Genomic DNA, 14,377 nt, shown 5'->3' on the forward strand with positions numbered 1-14,377 from the left:
ACAGGCACGCATTACCACACCCAGCTTTATCCCAGCCTTCCACAGGGAAACACGGAACAATTTTCCATTTAGCTAACTATTTCAAGTTCTTGCAGAATTTTAAGAGGACTGTCAATGTCCACTCCAACACCCAACTGCCAATGAATTTTAAGAGGTTACAGGAAACATTCATTGTGAACAATTCAGATCATCATGCTGTGAGAATAAAAGGAACTGTGCACACCCTGCCGCCAGCGACAAGGGCCAGCCTGCCAGCACTGCCTGTATGACACTTCCTACTCCTCCCTCCTGAAGAGGGGCTTTGGGAACAGAAACGTGCCCTCCCCACATCCTGCCCTGCCTCTTGGTGTCTGAGCACTTACCTGTTGAACCGTTTCAGCATGATGGCATTTTCTGTGCACAGGTCATCAGCAGGCAGCGAGCTGGCTTGCCAGCGAAGACGCTCGTCAGCATTAGAGAGATACTCTGTCCTCGCGATGTCTGTGCGGAACTGAAAGGCGAGGCTGGTTATCTCCCCCTCACCCAGCTACACTGAGGTGGGGCTCTCAAGCCCCTCCAAGCCTGCTCCTCATCCGTCTGGCCCACACCTGCTGGCAGTGCCCCGGGACCCACCTGGATGTTGGCTTGCTGTAAGTGATGGGACCAGGTGGTGAACAAGTTCTGCCGCATCTGCTGGTCAAAGTAGCCTGCATAAGCAATAAAGGCAGCTGACAGGAGGCAGTCCCCAGCAATGGTGGACATCTGGTTTTTGAAAGTTTCACTTGTTTTTTCCCATCGTTCGCGTTCAGCAGACAGACTTTTCAGAAGAGCGGTGCTCCGGTTCACCTAGGAGGGAGAGCGAGGAGCAGCTCAGGCAGGCGCCTTCTGGCTGCACCTTGAGGGCCGCAAACCAGTTTACCCACACCCCACACGTGTGCAGGGCTCTGGGTGGCTGGAAACCAACTCTGGTACATGGGCCCACCTATGTGTGATGTCAACACAAGTGTTGGAATCTCATCAGGATGACAGTAGAGGATAGGGCATCCCCTCTCAGCCCTGGGACACATGCAGAGCTGGGTGTGGGAGGAAAGGGCCTGAGGTGAGGAAGGGCTGGGTGAGACCAAAGAAAGGCAGCATGGCAGAAGATGTGGAGCCTACTTTGATGATGGGGATGGGGAAGGAGAGGGAGAGAGGTGTGTGGAGGCAGCGGGGGAGGACTGTCCAGCTGGTCTCTATCCTAGCACTACGTGGTTAACACCACCAGACACTAAAGCGCTAATTTGCCGAGATCCAGATGGCCTGGGGGGCTGAGGAAACATCTGGATCTCGGCTTCCACTGAGGGTGGCCATGAGCCCTGCTTCCAGAGCAGGTCGAGACCACCTCCAGGAGCCACAGGCAAGGCGGCAGGCAGGCTGAACATGCCGGTGTACCTTGGCTTCCACAGCCGCCAGGTCTGCCTTGATGGCTTGGGCCTCAGAGATGAGCACCGCGTACTCCTCCTTGTAGCGGGCGATGCTGGCCTCCAGGTCCCGGATCATCTGCTCCACCTCGTTGGCCTTCTGCTGGTTGTCCTTGGCGTCATCTTCCAGCTTCTGCAGCTCGTTCCGCAGGGGCTCCACCCTCTTCAACATGTCTGCATAGTTCAGCTGGGAAAGTCAAGTTGACAGCGGCCATTCAGAAGAGGCAGGAGGAGAGTCACCTTTCCCACGAGCCAGGGCCAGGTCTTACCTGTGCGATCGCCCATTTCACCATGGGGCCGCACGCCAGGGAGGCCCGGTTGACGATCTCGTAGTTGTAACTCGGATTGGACATGTAGTTTTTCTTCATCTTCTCCCTTATGGCATCACTGCAAAAGGGGAATTTTATTTTTAAGCACAGGGAAGACAAAGGTGAAGTGTTTTCAGAAAGCTGAAAAGTGAAGGACAGAGCCAGTGCTTGTCTCCCTTCCCCAGGGAACGCGGTGGGGAGCCACACCAACAGCTGGTTCTCGGGAAAGTGGACACTGATGGAGGGCCGTGGACCTTCTGGTCCCTGCCCCTTGTCCCACAGGAGAGAGACTCTCAGGCCAGTTTTGCCATAAGAGGATGGGACCCTTGCTCTGACTTGAGCAAAGGGCCGTATCCTTACAGTGCTCACCCCTGGTGGAAGAGAGCTGGCCGGCAGGGTGGAGAGGCCAGGAAAGCACTGGGAAACTCGGCCTTCTGCAGAGGGGACAGCCTTGGGAGGCGCTTGAGGGGTTGGGTAACCTGCACTCCTTCTGTGATACCATCCCTCAGGAAAACCTCATCGCCAACAACACCCAGACACCACCTCCATTCCCAGTGCCAAGCCAGTTCCCACGCCCCACCTGATCTCCTCGGCCGAGAAGTTGACGATGGTGGGAATGAAGTTCTCACGCATGATGATAGAGCGGATCTGCTTCCAGTCTGTGGTGCTCTCGCCCAGCAGCAAACAGATGGACTCTAGCGCCAGCTTCACAGCGGCAGGAGGGTTGGCCATGGAGCGCACTTCCACCAGGTGCTGCTTCTTGATGGACTTCACGGCTGGGCCCAGCAGGTGTGCAGGATGCAGGGACAGAGGGCAAGGCAAGGAGGAGTGAGCCACCACAGCCAGGCGGCTGCTCACAGGGTCCCCTAGGGCAAGGCTCTGTCTCTAGTCCTCTGAACAGAGGTGCTAATCTTGTAAATGACTAAGGGGGCCTTACGTACTCAGTCTCCATCACTCCCTGAAGAGCAGGATATTGCTTTAAAAATACCTCACAACAGAGCAGGTGGCTTAAGGGCAGATAGTTTGCCTAGCCATGGATTCGATCCCCAGCACCAAAAAGCAAAACAAAATAAAATGCCCTACACATTCTAATTTCTTTATCTCCAAAATAATGTAATGGTATGTTACTTTATACAATTTCAACAAAGACCTTTCCAATCCGTTATGGTGTTGAATGCAGTATCGCCTAGGAATGAACCCAGGGGTGCTCAACCACTGAGCCATGTCCCCAGCCCTTTTTATTTTTTGAGACAGGGTCTAAATTCCTTGAACTATCGAGATCCGCTGCCTCAGCATCCCAAGTCACAGCAATTACAAGTGTACACCGTCGTGCCCAGCAAGGCCCTGATAGTTACTGGGTGAACTACAAACCAACAAAGATTTGCAGGCTTCCTTACACAGGCATGTAAGGATGGCAGAGTGAGTTGTGAGCTGCAGATCCTGGAACTAGTGGCCACTGGCTAAGAGCAGGCAACACTGAACACTTATTGGTACTTTTTTCATGAAAAAAAAGCCAGGGGTTGGCAAATAGCATAAAAAAAAGCCAGGGGTTGGCAAATAGCATATTTACATAAGCATCAATAGATCTTTAAAAATGCATTGTGATGTTAAGCTTACTTTGCCAATTTCCTATTACAGGAAGGGTCTCACTACATATGCTAAGTAGAGACTGGCTTCACAGGAACTCTGCTGTAAGAGATGGTATTATGGTTTAGATGTGAGGTGCCCCCAAAAGCTCATGTGTGAGGCAGTACAAGAAGGTTCAGAGGAGAAACGATTGGGTTAGGAGAGCCTTAACCTAATCACTGAATCAATCCCCTGCTGGGGATCTATGAGTGGTAATGAGGGCGGTAGGGTATGGCTGGAGGAGGTCGGCACTGGGGGTATGGCTCTGGGCTATATGTTTTACACCTGGTGAGTGGAGTTCCTCTCTCTTCTTCCTGACCATCACGGGAACTGCTTCCCTCCAGCACACTCTTCAGCCATGATGTTCTGCCTCACCTCTAACCCCAATGTTGAGACCTCTAAAACTGTTCTTGTTGGGATTTTTAGTCACAGCAATGAAAAAACTGACTTAAACAGATGGAGACATCCTGAGTATTTACAAAAGCCTCAGGTATCTGCTAACAATTCTTTGGGTGCACTACCAGCACCTTGAGGGAGGCCCACGTGTGGTCTAATTCACCATCATCTGAGAGGCTGAGGGATGTCAGCCTTCTGGAAAGCACAGCTGCGACTGCACTCCCGTACCATTCTGGGCCTCGATGACAGCAGGCTCCACCTTATCGAGATCCTCCTTGACACTCATTTGCTTGTCTGCGATTACTTCCTGCTGCTTGTGCAGCTGCTCCTGAATCTCCTGGCTCATGACCTAGAAAGAAAAGATGGCTCAGGCACAGGGTGAGCCTTGGTCCCCCTGCTGAGTGCATCCTAGTCAGCAGCTCACACAACCCGCAAACCCTACAGCCCACCCCAAAACACCCCTGCTTCCCCACTAGGCTGCACAGGCCCAGTGCCACATCTGTTCCTGGAATAGGAAGCACCTTTTTCTTTTCAGCCTCCTGCTGGTCTTTCACCATCTTTTTCAGCTTGTCGTTGGCTGCTGCGTTCTTCACCTCTAGCTCCTGGCTCTTTATCCTCAAGTCCCGGCGCAGTTCTTCTACCTAAAGAGCAAAACCCATGCTGGGAAACGGGCACATGCACCAGTCACCCTGCCGGGCCTTGCTGTAGCTGCTCGCAGGAGTGAGGCATGTGCCTTGCCGTACCTGATCAACGGTTTCTTTGATTTTTCTGAGCCCGACGTTCAAGTGCATCTGCTGCTCCTCCAGCTCGCTACGCTTTTCGTGGAACAGGTTGGCATAGTGATTGATGAAGTCCAGGTAGTGGCGAGGCGTGATGGCCATTGTCCTGCCTCCCCGCTTTGCCAGCCGAGCGTTAGCCTTTCAGAAGATAAGTTAAACCTTTTCATTCTTCAGGATGATCTCTGGGATTTAACCTCAGAAACTGCTAACTGTTCCACTTTGACAGACCACAGCATGATGCAGTGGGATGAATCAGTCCTCAGGGGTCAGAATACTCCAGCTGGCTTCAGTCACTTACACGCTCTCAGAAAGCACCCTAAGAGCCAGGTGAGGTGGCACACACCTAAAATCCCAGTGACTTGGGAGACTGAGGCAGGAGATTTGCAAGTTCAAAGCCAGCCTTGCAACATAATGAGGCCCTAAGCCATTTAGCAAGACCCTGTCTCAAAATAAAAAAGTAAAAGGCCTAGGGATGTGGCTCAGAGGTTAAGTACCCCTGGGATGGATCCCCAGTATCAGGGATAGGGGTAGGGGTGTGGGGACAGCAGCCCACCAAACCTTTAAGCCTTTAAGCCTTTAACTTCTCTAAAAAGGGTGGTGAGGGCTGGGATTGTGGCTCAGCGGTAGAGCGCTCGCCTAACACAGGCGGGACCCGGGTTCAATTCTCAACACCACATAAAAAAAAATAAAATAAAATAAATAAAGGCATTGTGTTGTGTCCATCTACAAAAAAGATTCATTTTCTCTCTCTTTAAAAAAAAAAAAAATAAGGGTGGTGATTGTGCCACTTCAGAGGTGCCCTCCCCATGAACAGGCGCCATACTCTGGATCACCCTGTCAGCGCAGCATGCCTGCCCACCCCTTTCTTAATTATTTTCAACAGAGAGACGTGTCGACAGGTGTTGTGGCCATCTGTGATTCAAGGCTCTGGTCTTTGACTAGGAGGGAGCTGCTGGAAGCAGGATGGTGGAAATCACAGCAGCAGAGGGAAGCCTGCACCAGACAACACCCTGGAGGCCACAGACAGCCTGCAGACAGTGGTGACAGGACACAAGCCCACGTGGTTTTCCTGGCAGAAAGGACTAGTGTGGACTTGTCTATTCCAGAGATCCTAGTGCAGTGGCCAGCAGACAATGGCCAGCAGGTCCAAGCCTGCCCGACAGACTCTGCAGGGAGACTGGTTCAGCCCCGGCCCTGTGTTCACATGTGGTCCATGAAGGCTCTCTGCTACTGCAGCAGCACTGAGCAGCTGCCCAGGAACTTGGGAGGCCTGCAAAGCCTTACTCTCTGCTTTTTAAAGAGAATGTGTGTGTCCCCACCGGGCACAGGGGCGTACACCTTGGGGAGGCTGAGGCAGGAGGATCAAAAGTTCAAAGCCAGCCTCAGCAAAAGTGAGGTGCTAGGCAACTCAGTGAGTCCCTGTCTCTAAATAAAATAAAACAGGACTGGGGATGTGGCTCAGTGGTCAAGTGCCCCCGAGTTCAAGCCCATGTACCCCCCTTGCCCCCCCCAAAAAGAGAATGCATGTGTCCCAAGGGCAGAGAAGATGGTTGTAGTTTAGAGAGAGCCCATGGGGGCTATAAAGGTCAGGTTGCTCAGAGTTCCCAGCCTGGTGACAAGGATGAGGTTCCATCAAAGAGGTAAGAAGTCAGGCAAGATATAATTCTTCTGCAGTGATGTGTCACAAGGCCCATTTTTATCTCAGCTGAACCCACCTGGTGAAGAGTCTGGTGGACGAAGACACAGCTGTTTACAATGGCTTCCCGATGTGATGGGGGCTGGGGCAGCTTATCATACACCACGGGCATGTAATCTGGAACAATGTAGTTGGGCTTCTCCAGGTCCATCTTACTGGTGAACTCCTTGCCAACCTGGTACAGTGCTTCAGTGGACCAGTCACCAAACCAATTCAACACACACCTGGAAAAGGTGCCCGTGTCTCAAACGGCCACCAAGAGCAGGTCTGCCTTGAACTATTCTGACCCAGACCCAGGAGAGGACCAGCATACCTGTTGAAAAGGGCTGGCGAGGTGGCTGCACGGTCCTTGAGCCCCTCAGAGGATGGGTTCATGGTGAACACCACATGCAGGTTGCGGATGACCTGGCTGGTGAACCACTTGTAGAGCTCCTCGTGGGAGTCCAGCATCAGGCCCTCCTTCTGGGCCCCCTCTTTGCACTGTGTCATCAGAGTGGCATACTCGTCTCCTTCAAAGAGACCCGGGACCTGGGGAGCAACGTGGCACTGACTTGCTGGCCTCCCAGTGCCAGCTACTAATGGGCAATGGGGCCCAGCTCATGACTCTTACCTCTCCATTGGCCAGAAGGGTGTTCATTCGCTCCAGGAATCCAGAATCTAAGACATTGGATTCGTCCATTATGAATGCGATCTTCTCATTTTTGCAGCCAGAACGTCTCAGTACTGTCCGAAGATCTTCATCAAAATCTTCCCCCGTGTACTTTCTATGGACCTACAGAAGTGGTGGGCAAGTTAGGTCCAGCTAACTCAGGGCTTTACCAGGAATCAGGAATCCGTTGCTGGATTAAAGGCTACCATCCAGACCCACCTTGATCTGGTACACACTCAAGCCGTTCATCCAGGCGACGAACCGAGACAGGGTAGTTTTTCCTGCTCCACTAACACCAATCAGAAGCAAGTGTCCTTGAGGTTGACGGAATATTCTGAAACATTATCAGAACTGATAAATTTTAGGTTTCCATGCCTCATTCCTCTTTTTTCTTTCTTTTTTAATATAATTTAGTTGTAGATGGACTTTACTTATTTATTTACATGAGGATCAAAACTGGTGCCTCACAAGTGCTAGGCAAGCGCTCTAATACCGAGCCCCAGCCCCAGCCTCCTCAGTCCTCACACTTCTTTAGGATTGTGTCCATGATATTTGGAATGTCTTCACTTGAATGTGTACAATAAACATTTGTGGAGCAATGGTGTTTGGCCAGGTCCAGTGGGGATGAAAGATCAGTAAGACGTGGTCCTATCCTTCAGACTCTCAAAAGACCTGGCAGGTGAACCCAAATCCGCAGGAGGCTGACAGGGCTCTAACTGATGGTAGCCTACAGTGCTGGGGGGAGAAGAGTGAAGTTCCTCTGGGGACAGAAATTAAGGACAGCTGAGTGTGGTGGTGCATGCCTGGAGTCCAGCTGATCACAACTTCAAGGCAGCTGGGCAACTTAGCAAGACCCTGTTTCAAAATAAAACCAAAAGGGCAGGGATGCAGCTCAGTGGGAGAGTGCTGGCCTAGCATGCGTGGGGCCCTGGGTTCAATCCCTAATCCACAACAATTAAAAACAGAATAATAGTTTAGAACAAGTAAGCTGGACTTGGAAAGATGACAAGGGGGAAGGTGCCTGGCAGAAAGGACTGAGGTGGAGGTGGGGGAGGACAGCACGAGGCCTGGTACGATTCCACACTGGGTCAAGAGCAACTGAGGCGAGGAGCTGGCAGGCACCATCGAGAGACCCACCTGTCAATCCTGAGCACGTGGTCCAGCACCTCATTGAACAGGACCAGAGGAACGTCAAGTTCTTCTTCATAGAAGACTTTCAGCCTAGCTTTGACATAATCTCTTAATTCTTCTTGGTCTACTGGGATATAATCCTATAAAAAAAAGTTAACATATAAATCATTTAGAGAAAATCATCTGAGTTATTAAAGTCAACTGTATTTCCTTGACTATGAAGAAACTTGAAAAACATGCTGCAAAAGATAATCATTTTTACAACCCAGCAACAAAACTCTGAGTAGATCCCTTCCTTTTTCCCTGTCTACCTATCTATCCATCATACTGGGGATTGAACCCAGGGGTGCTCTGCACTGAGCTATATTCCCAGCCTTTCTAAGTGTTTATTTGAAGACAGGGTCTCACTAAGTTGTACAGGCTGGCCTCAAACTTGTGATCCTTGTGCCTTGGTTTCCTGAATTGCTGGGATTACAGATGTACACCACTGTACTTGGCTTTCTGAATCTATTATTGATTTACTTACCTATCGATTGATCGATCATACCAGGGATTGAACTCAGTGGAACTTGACCACTGAGCCACACCCCAAGCCCTATTTTGTATTTTATTTGGAGACAGGGTCTCTATGAGTTGCTTAGCCCCTCACTGTTGCTGAGGATGGCTTTGAACTCACGATCCTCCTGTCTCAGCTTCCCTGGCCACTGGGATTACAGGTGTGTGCCATTGTGCCTGGCTAGATATATTTATTTTTGAACCTGCAGAGAAAACTAAAATTTACTGAAAGTCGTCAAGACTTAAATATGTTAAGAGATATACTGTGATCAGGGAGAGAAAAATACTACTATAAAAATGCTGGTTCCATGCAAATTGGTAAAGAGACACTATAATCCCTATCAGAATCTCAGTGGTGGTGGTGGTGGTTTTGGGACAAGCTAATTCCAGGTTTCCTTTGCAGGAGGAAAGGGCTGAGAATGGCCAAGTTCTCCTGGAGGAGCAGCAGGTGTGGGTGCCTGTCCTCTCTGATAGGCATACTGCCATCCTGAGGACAAGGTGGTGTTGGCACAGAAAGAAACAAACAGAGCAGGGGAAGAGGACGGAGCCTCAGAACAGACCCTTGCACAAAGGAAACTGTTGAGATGGGTGACACTGCAGAGCAAGGAGTATGCAATAAGAGTCTGGGACAACAGCTGTCCACGAGAGAAAGACTGAAGATGGGTCCCTAGCTCATGCCACACCCTAACTCAATCAGAGACAAATTAGGGGTTGAAATTATAAACCTTGAAGAATGTTCTTCAAAAGACCTTGAGAGAAAGCGGAAGAAAAAAGCCACTAGGAAGTGTTTCCTATCAATGAAAAAGGATGAGGACTGGTGTCTAGAATCATGTGAAGCTCCAGGGACCTTGCTCGGATGGACCTCCCTGTTTCTGGCTTGTTAGGCCTCTACCTAGCATGCCTTCCCTGACCTCAGGGGCCTGCTGTCTTCAGGAGACAGGGGCTTGCTATGTTAATCTTCTTTAGAGAAAAGAGACAATTCATAGCTGCTCTGGAAATGTCAACTCCAATTAGCATATGGAGTCTTTCACACCAACCATTCACAACTGCTCGAGCAGTGTGAGCAGAGTGAAAGCACCGTGGTGGTGCGAGGGATTCTCTGTGGCAGTATGCAGTAGACCCGATGCTCCTTGCTGCCCACCGTGGGGCAGGACGCAGCGGGGGCCAACTTCAAAGTGGGCATTGCTATTAAAAAAAAAAAAAAAATATATATATATATTTTTAGTTGTCAGTGGATGTTTGTTTATTTGCGGTGCTGAGGATGGAACTCAGTGCCTCAGACATGCTAGGCAAGTGCTCTACCACTGAGCCACAGCCCCAGCCTGGCACTGCTGTTCTGGATAGGGTCTTGCTACCTTGCCCAGGCTGGCCCTGCACTTGCAGTCTTCCTGCTGTGGCCTCCTGGGTAGCAGGGATCCCTGTGCCTGGTGAGGAAGGAAGTACGGGTGAGACAGTGCCTGTTACCTTCGACAGCCAGTTGCTGTACAGGATGGGCCGGCTCATGGCTTTCTCCTTGTCTATGTTGGGAAAGTGCTTCAGGGCAACCATGTCGATGTTCTCATCAGTCCAGCGCCGCTCCTCGTCTTCCACAAGCCTGTGGGTAGGACAGCAGCATGTGTTGGAGCAGCTGGAGGCCCCCGCAAGAGATACCAGGTGTGTGGGGGGCACGGCGCAGTCTTTACCATCTGGTCAGTTACCACAGGGAGGAGCCCAGGACTCTGGGACTCAGGGCGGCTTAAACAAGCTCAATTTTCCCCTTCTTTTCTTCCTCACCCCTTTTGTTGCCTCAGTATTGGGGGAACCCAGAGCCTCAGGCACTGATCTCTCTCCTTAGCTCTTTTTATTTTAAAAATAAGTCTCGTTGTCTAGGCTGGCCTCAAACTTGCAATCCTCCTGCCTCAGCCTCCCTATCAGCTGGAATTACAGGCATGTGCCTCTATACCAGGCAGATTTTGACATTAATATGAAAACCCGGGCTGGAGATGTGGCTCAGCGGTAGCTCGCTCGCCTGGCATGCGTGCGGCCCGGGTTCGATCCTCAGCACCACATACCAACAAAGATGTTGTGTCCGCCGAGAACTAAAAAATAAATATTGAAAATTCTCTCTCTCTCTCTCTCTCTCTCTCTCTCTCTCTCTCTCTCCTCTCTCACTCTCTCTTTAAAAAAAAAAAAAATATGAAAACCCTCAGAACTATGGCATATTACGCTAAAAAAAAAAATTCCTCTAAAAACATTTAATTCCAGGGTAGTTTAAGAAATGAAAATATATATAAATTCTGGTTTGGGAATGCAAAAATATAATTTTTTTTTTGAGATGAGAAATGAGGGAGAGGTTTCTCCCTATGCTTCCCGGGCTCTTCTCAAACTCAGACTCATGCAATCCTTCCACCTCAGTCTCCTGAGTAGCTGGGACTGCAGGTGCACATCATTGTTCCCGGTGCATGTAACTGTTCCTGCCTCAAATCTGGTTCTAAGCTTGCTAAAAATAAATGCTTAGGCTGGGGATATAGCTCAGCTGTTGGAGTGTTTGCCTCGAATGCACAAGGCCCTGGGTTCAATCCCCAGCACTGCAAAAATAAATAAATAAATAAATAAAGAAAGGTCACAAGAACTCCAAGCAGTGGAGAATGGAACCAACAGGAGCCTTGGCTTCCCTTACCTATCCTGGAAGAGACGGAGGGCTTCATGGGCCCAAATCCGGATGAGGCCTTCAACAGGTAGCGTCTCCAGGGGCCGCAGTGCTTCAAAGATACCTCTGACCCACCTGGTCATTTCACGGGGTGAATAGATATAGTGGGGTTGTGTATCCTGAGTGAATCTCTCCTGTGGGAACAAGAGAAATGGAAGTTGCATGTAAGCATTTTAAGACGTGGAAAAGCGGCTACAGGTAAAACGCTATAAAACATTTTTATATTAAAGACAAAGGATCTAGATCTTGGGATACTTAAGGATTCGCTGGTAAACAACCTTAATGCTGGAACACCTGGGATAGGGATGTGACTCCATGGCAGAATGCTTGACCAACACCTGTGACTCCTGGGTTCCATCCCCAGCACTGCAACTCACCCACAGTGGGTTGAAGCCACTATCAGAATAAAGGTAGAGCCAAGCTTCTCACTTTATGTTAAAACATGTTTAAAGATCTAAATCTTTAAAAATAAATAACAACAAAATTCTTCTAAAAATACTTAAAAAACAAAATATTGGGAAAAAAATATTTGCAGTCCAGGAAAGGGAAGAGCTAGGCACATGGCACCCACCCATTAGCCAGCACCTCGGGAGCTGAGGCAGGAGGACTGCAAGCTGGAAGCCAGCCACAGCAACACAAGTAAGACCCTGTCCCAGAATAAAACAAGGGTAGGGGATGTAGCTTAGTGATAAAACACCCCTGGTGGAAACCCCTGTACTGCCAAAACCAGAACCAGAACCAGAGCCAGAGGGCACCAAGAGCAAGACAGACACACCAATGGAAACCATGTGGCCAGTCACCACTTGTTAAAGGGCAGCCGGGGAAGGCTTAACAGACATGCAAATGCAGACCATAAAAACCACCTCTTGTTAAAGGGGCAAAGACCTTTTCTTAACTTTTTTTTTTTTTTTGACCTTTTCTTAACTTTTTTTTTTTTTTTTTTGGTACCGGGGATTAAACTCGGGGGCACTCGACCACTGAGCCACATCCTCAGCCCTATTTTGTAATTTATTTAGAGACAGGGTCTCACTGAGTCACTTAGTGCCTCACTTTTGCTGAGGCTGCTTTGAACTCACTATCCTCCTGCCTCAGCCTTCTAAGCTGCTGGGATTATGGGTGTGCGCCACCACTGCTCCCAGCAACAACTGTTTTTTTTTTTTTTTTTATATATATATTTTTTACATGTAGATGGACACAACATAATGCCTTTATTTTTATGTGGTGCTGAGGATCGAACCTGGTCCTGCCCGTACTAGGCGAGCACTCTACCACTGAGCCACAATCTCAGCCCCAACAACTATTTTTTAATGTTGACAAGAGTGGGAGGTAGAGGGGGAGGTGCAGCTGGTGTTAAGTGTAGTGGTCTGTTTCAAGAACATCTGGTGAATGTACAGTCACAACATTCAGTTACAAGCAGACGGGTGGTTAAAAGTGGACAGACCCTTCCAGAAACCTTGGCACAGGCACTTTCACAACGGGCCAGGCAGGAATGCGTCAGCCACCTCAGTACCTGCGTAGGATGGTTTTGATGCCTGACCTTGCACAGGGTCTGCTGGCTCACCCAGAGCTCTGAACAAAGCCCAGTTGTTCCAGGTTCTTCAACTACGAAAGATTTGGAGGAGCAGACTCCACCTACCTGGGACATGGTATAGAACTCCACCATGGCAGCAGTGAGCGGCTCCGCGTAGGTCCGCAGGGAAGGGATGAGCCTCAGCATGGCGCGGTTGAAGGTGCCATAGATCTGCGTCAGGGAGGCAGGTCCTGGGTAATCCACATACACGACAGGCACGTGCCGTAAGAACCTGCGCAGGGAAGGCGAGGCTCAGCACCTCTGCTCGAATGGCAGGTGACTGAGGCAGGGCGCATGCTGCTTGGGTTGGGGTCCAACACACCCCAGTTGGCACAAAAGACTTTACAAAGAATCAAGCCAAGATGGAAAATTCAGGCTGATTTCAGCCTTGTCTCTGTCCTACAGATGGTGTAGGGCAGCTCGTCACCACCCAGAAGGTCAAAGCAGTTTTTTGTGGGGTGTTGGGGGCTGAATCCAGGCTTGCATGCACTAGGCAAGGGCCCCACCACAGAGCTGTAGCCCAGTCCTGGTGACTGCATCTGTACCATGCCTCTAGCAGCTCCAGCACAGAGCCAGTGACCTGGAGGAAGCTGTGGCAAGCCACCTTGTCACCTTTACAATCCAAGCCAAAGTTTTGTCGGGCCATATTTATGGGCCTCCAGGAACTGGTGTGCAAGCAGCCAGAGTGGCGTTACCTGTGCGAGAGGGGCTTTCTTCCAGGGTCGGTGGGTGGATTACAAGCCCCCACAAATTGGATTCTCTCCAGCTTCACCCATGTTTGATCTGAGGTGCGGTAAAAGCCTCCATGCTCCACCATCTGAGGAAAGGGCATGAAATATGTCAGAGCAGCATGCGAAGCAGAAATGCAGAGGGGAAGAGGGGCCATGGGCGGGGACAGACCTGTCTGATGAAGGATATGACCCTCTGTGTCCCGTATTTATCCATATCTGGCAAGTTGATTTCATCACAGAACAGTACCAGCCACTTTCCAAGCTGCACAGGAGCCAAAACGACCCCATTGGGTGTGCGCCTGTACTCGCAGTAGTGGTCGAACGTCTTCAGCAGGAGCTCTGGAGTGGTTGCGCTGGAGAAGTTAAGGCCCACGACCTTTGGAAGGGAGGACAAATGAGGTCATGTGACCGCGCCCACATCCCAGCCCCTACAACTCTTGGTGCCTGCCTCCTGGTGTAATACCTCCATGTCAGGCAAGGCCCGGAGGGCACTGAAAAGTGTCATGGTCTTGCCAGACCCTGGAGGGCCACAAAGGACCAGCGGCTTATGTTCGGCCAGCCAAGTGTAGAGGAGGGCCTCATGACGGACGGTGTCCAGAGTTGGTACGACGACGTCAGGGGCTGCCACCTTGTGTGTCTCCACTTCGATCTGAGGCACCTTGGCCTGCCATGGGGACCACTCTCCACTGATGGACACCTGTACAGGGACAGGGGTACAAGTCACTCTGCAGCCAGCATACCTTTTCCCAATAAGACTGCCCACTTTTTCAAAAGCAGAACTTTTTAGGGACAAGTTCAAGGCCAGCCT

The 14,377-nt window shown here is 50.3% G+C and overlaps 1 protein-coding gene across 2 annotated transcripts in view; it reads right to left on the reverse strand.

Annotated features, from left to right (window-relative positions):
• Window positions 1-14,377, reverse strand: part of Dync1h1 (dynein cytoplasmic 1 heavy chain 1) — a 64,802-nt gene that overhangs the window by 11,248 nt on the left and 39,177 nt on the right. For both annotated transcript variants that reach the window (XM_026413775.2, XM_026413774.2), the window contains exons 38-56: window positions 14,033-14,266; window positions 13,739-13,945; window positions 13,534-13,655; window positions 12,905-13,070; window positions 11,239-11,402; window positions 10,044-10,173; window positions 8,031-8,164; window positions 7,113-7,227; window positions 6,855-7,016; window positions 6,558-6,772; window positions 6,264-6,468; window positions 4,513-4,686; window positions 4,291-4,410; window positions 3,998-4,118; window positions 2,328-2,523; window positions 1,709-1,826; window positions 1,411-1,626; window positions 613-825; window positions 363-490 (exon numbers count right to left, since the gene is read on the reverse strand). In XM_026413775.2, coding sequence (XP_026269560.2) covers window positions 363-490; window positions 613-825; window positions 1,411-1,626; window positions 1,709-1,826; window positions 2,328-2,523; window positions 3,998-4,118; window positions 4,291-4,410; window positions 4,513-4,686; window positions 6,264-6,468; window positions 6,558-6,772; window positions 6,855-7,016; window positions 7,113-7,227; window positions 8,031-8,164; window positions 10,044-10,173; window positions 11,239-11,402; window positions 12,905-13,070; window positions 13,534-13,655; window positions 13,739-13,945; window positions 14,033-14,266 — 3,140 coding nt within the window. The remainder of the gene's footprint in view (window positions 1-362; window positions 491-612; window positions 826-1,410; window positions 1,627-1,708; window positions 1,827-2,327; window positions 2,524-3,997; window positions 4,119-4,290; window positions 4,411-4,512; window positions 4,687-6,263; window positions 6,469-6,557; window positions 6,773-6,854; window positions 7,017-7,112; window positions 7,228-8,030; window positions 8,165-10,043; window positions 10,174-11,238; window positions 11,403-12,904; window positions 13,071-13,533; window positions 13,656-13,738; window positions 13,946-14,032; window positions 14,267-14,377) is intronic.

The sequence above is a fragment of the Urocitellus parryii genome, chromosome 6 (assembly GCF_045843805.1).
Source record: "Urocitellus parryii isolate mUroPar1 chromosome 6, mUroPar1.hap1, whole genome shotgun sequence".
In the NCBI taxonomy this organism is placed as follows: domain Eukaryota; kingdom Metazoa; phylum Chordata; class Mammalia; order Rodentia; family Sciuridae; genus Urocitellus; species Urocitellus parryii.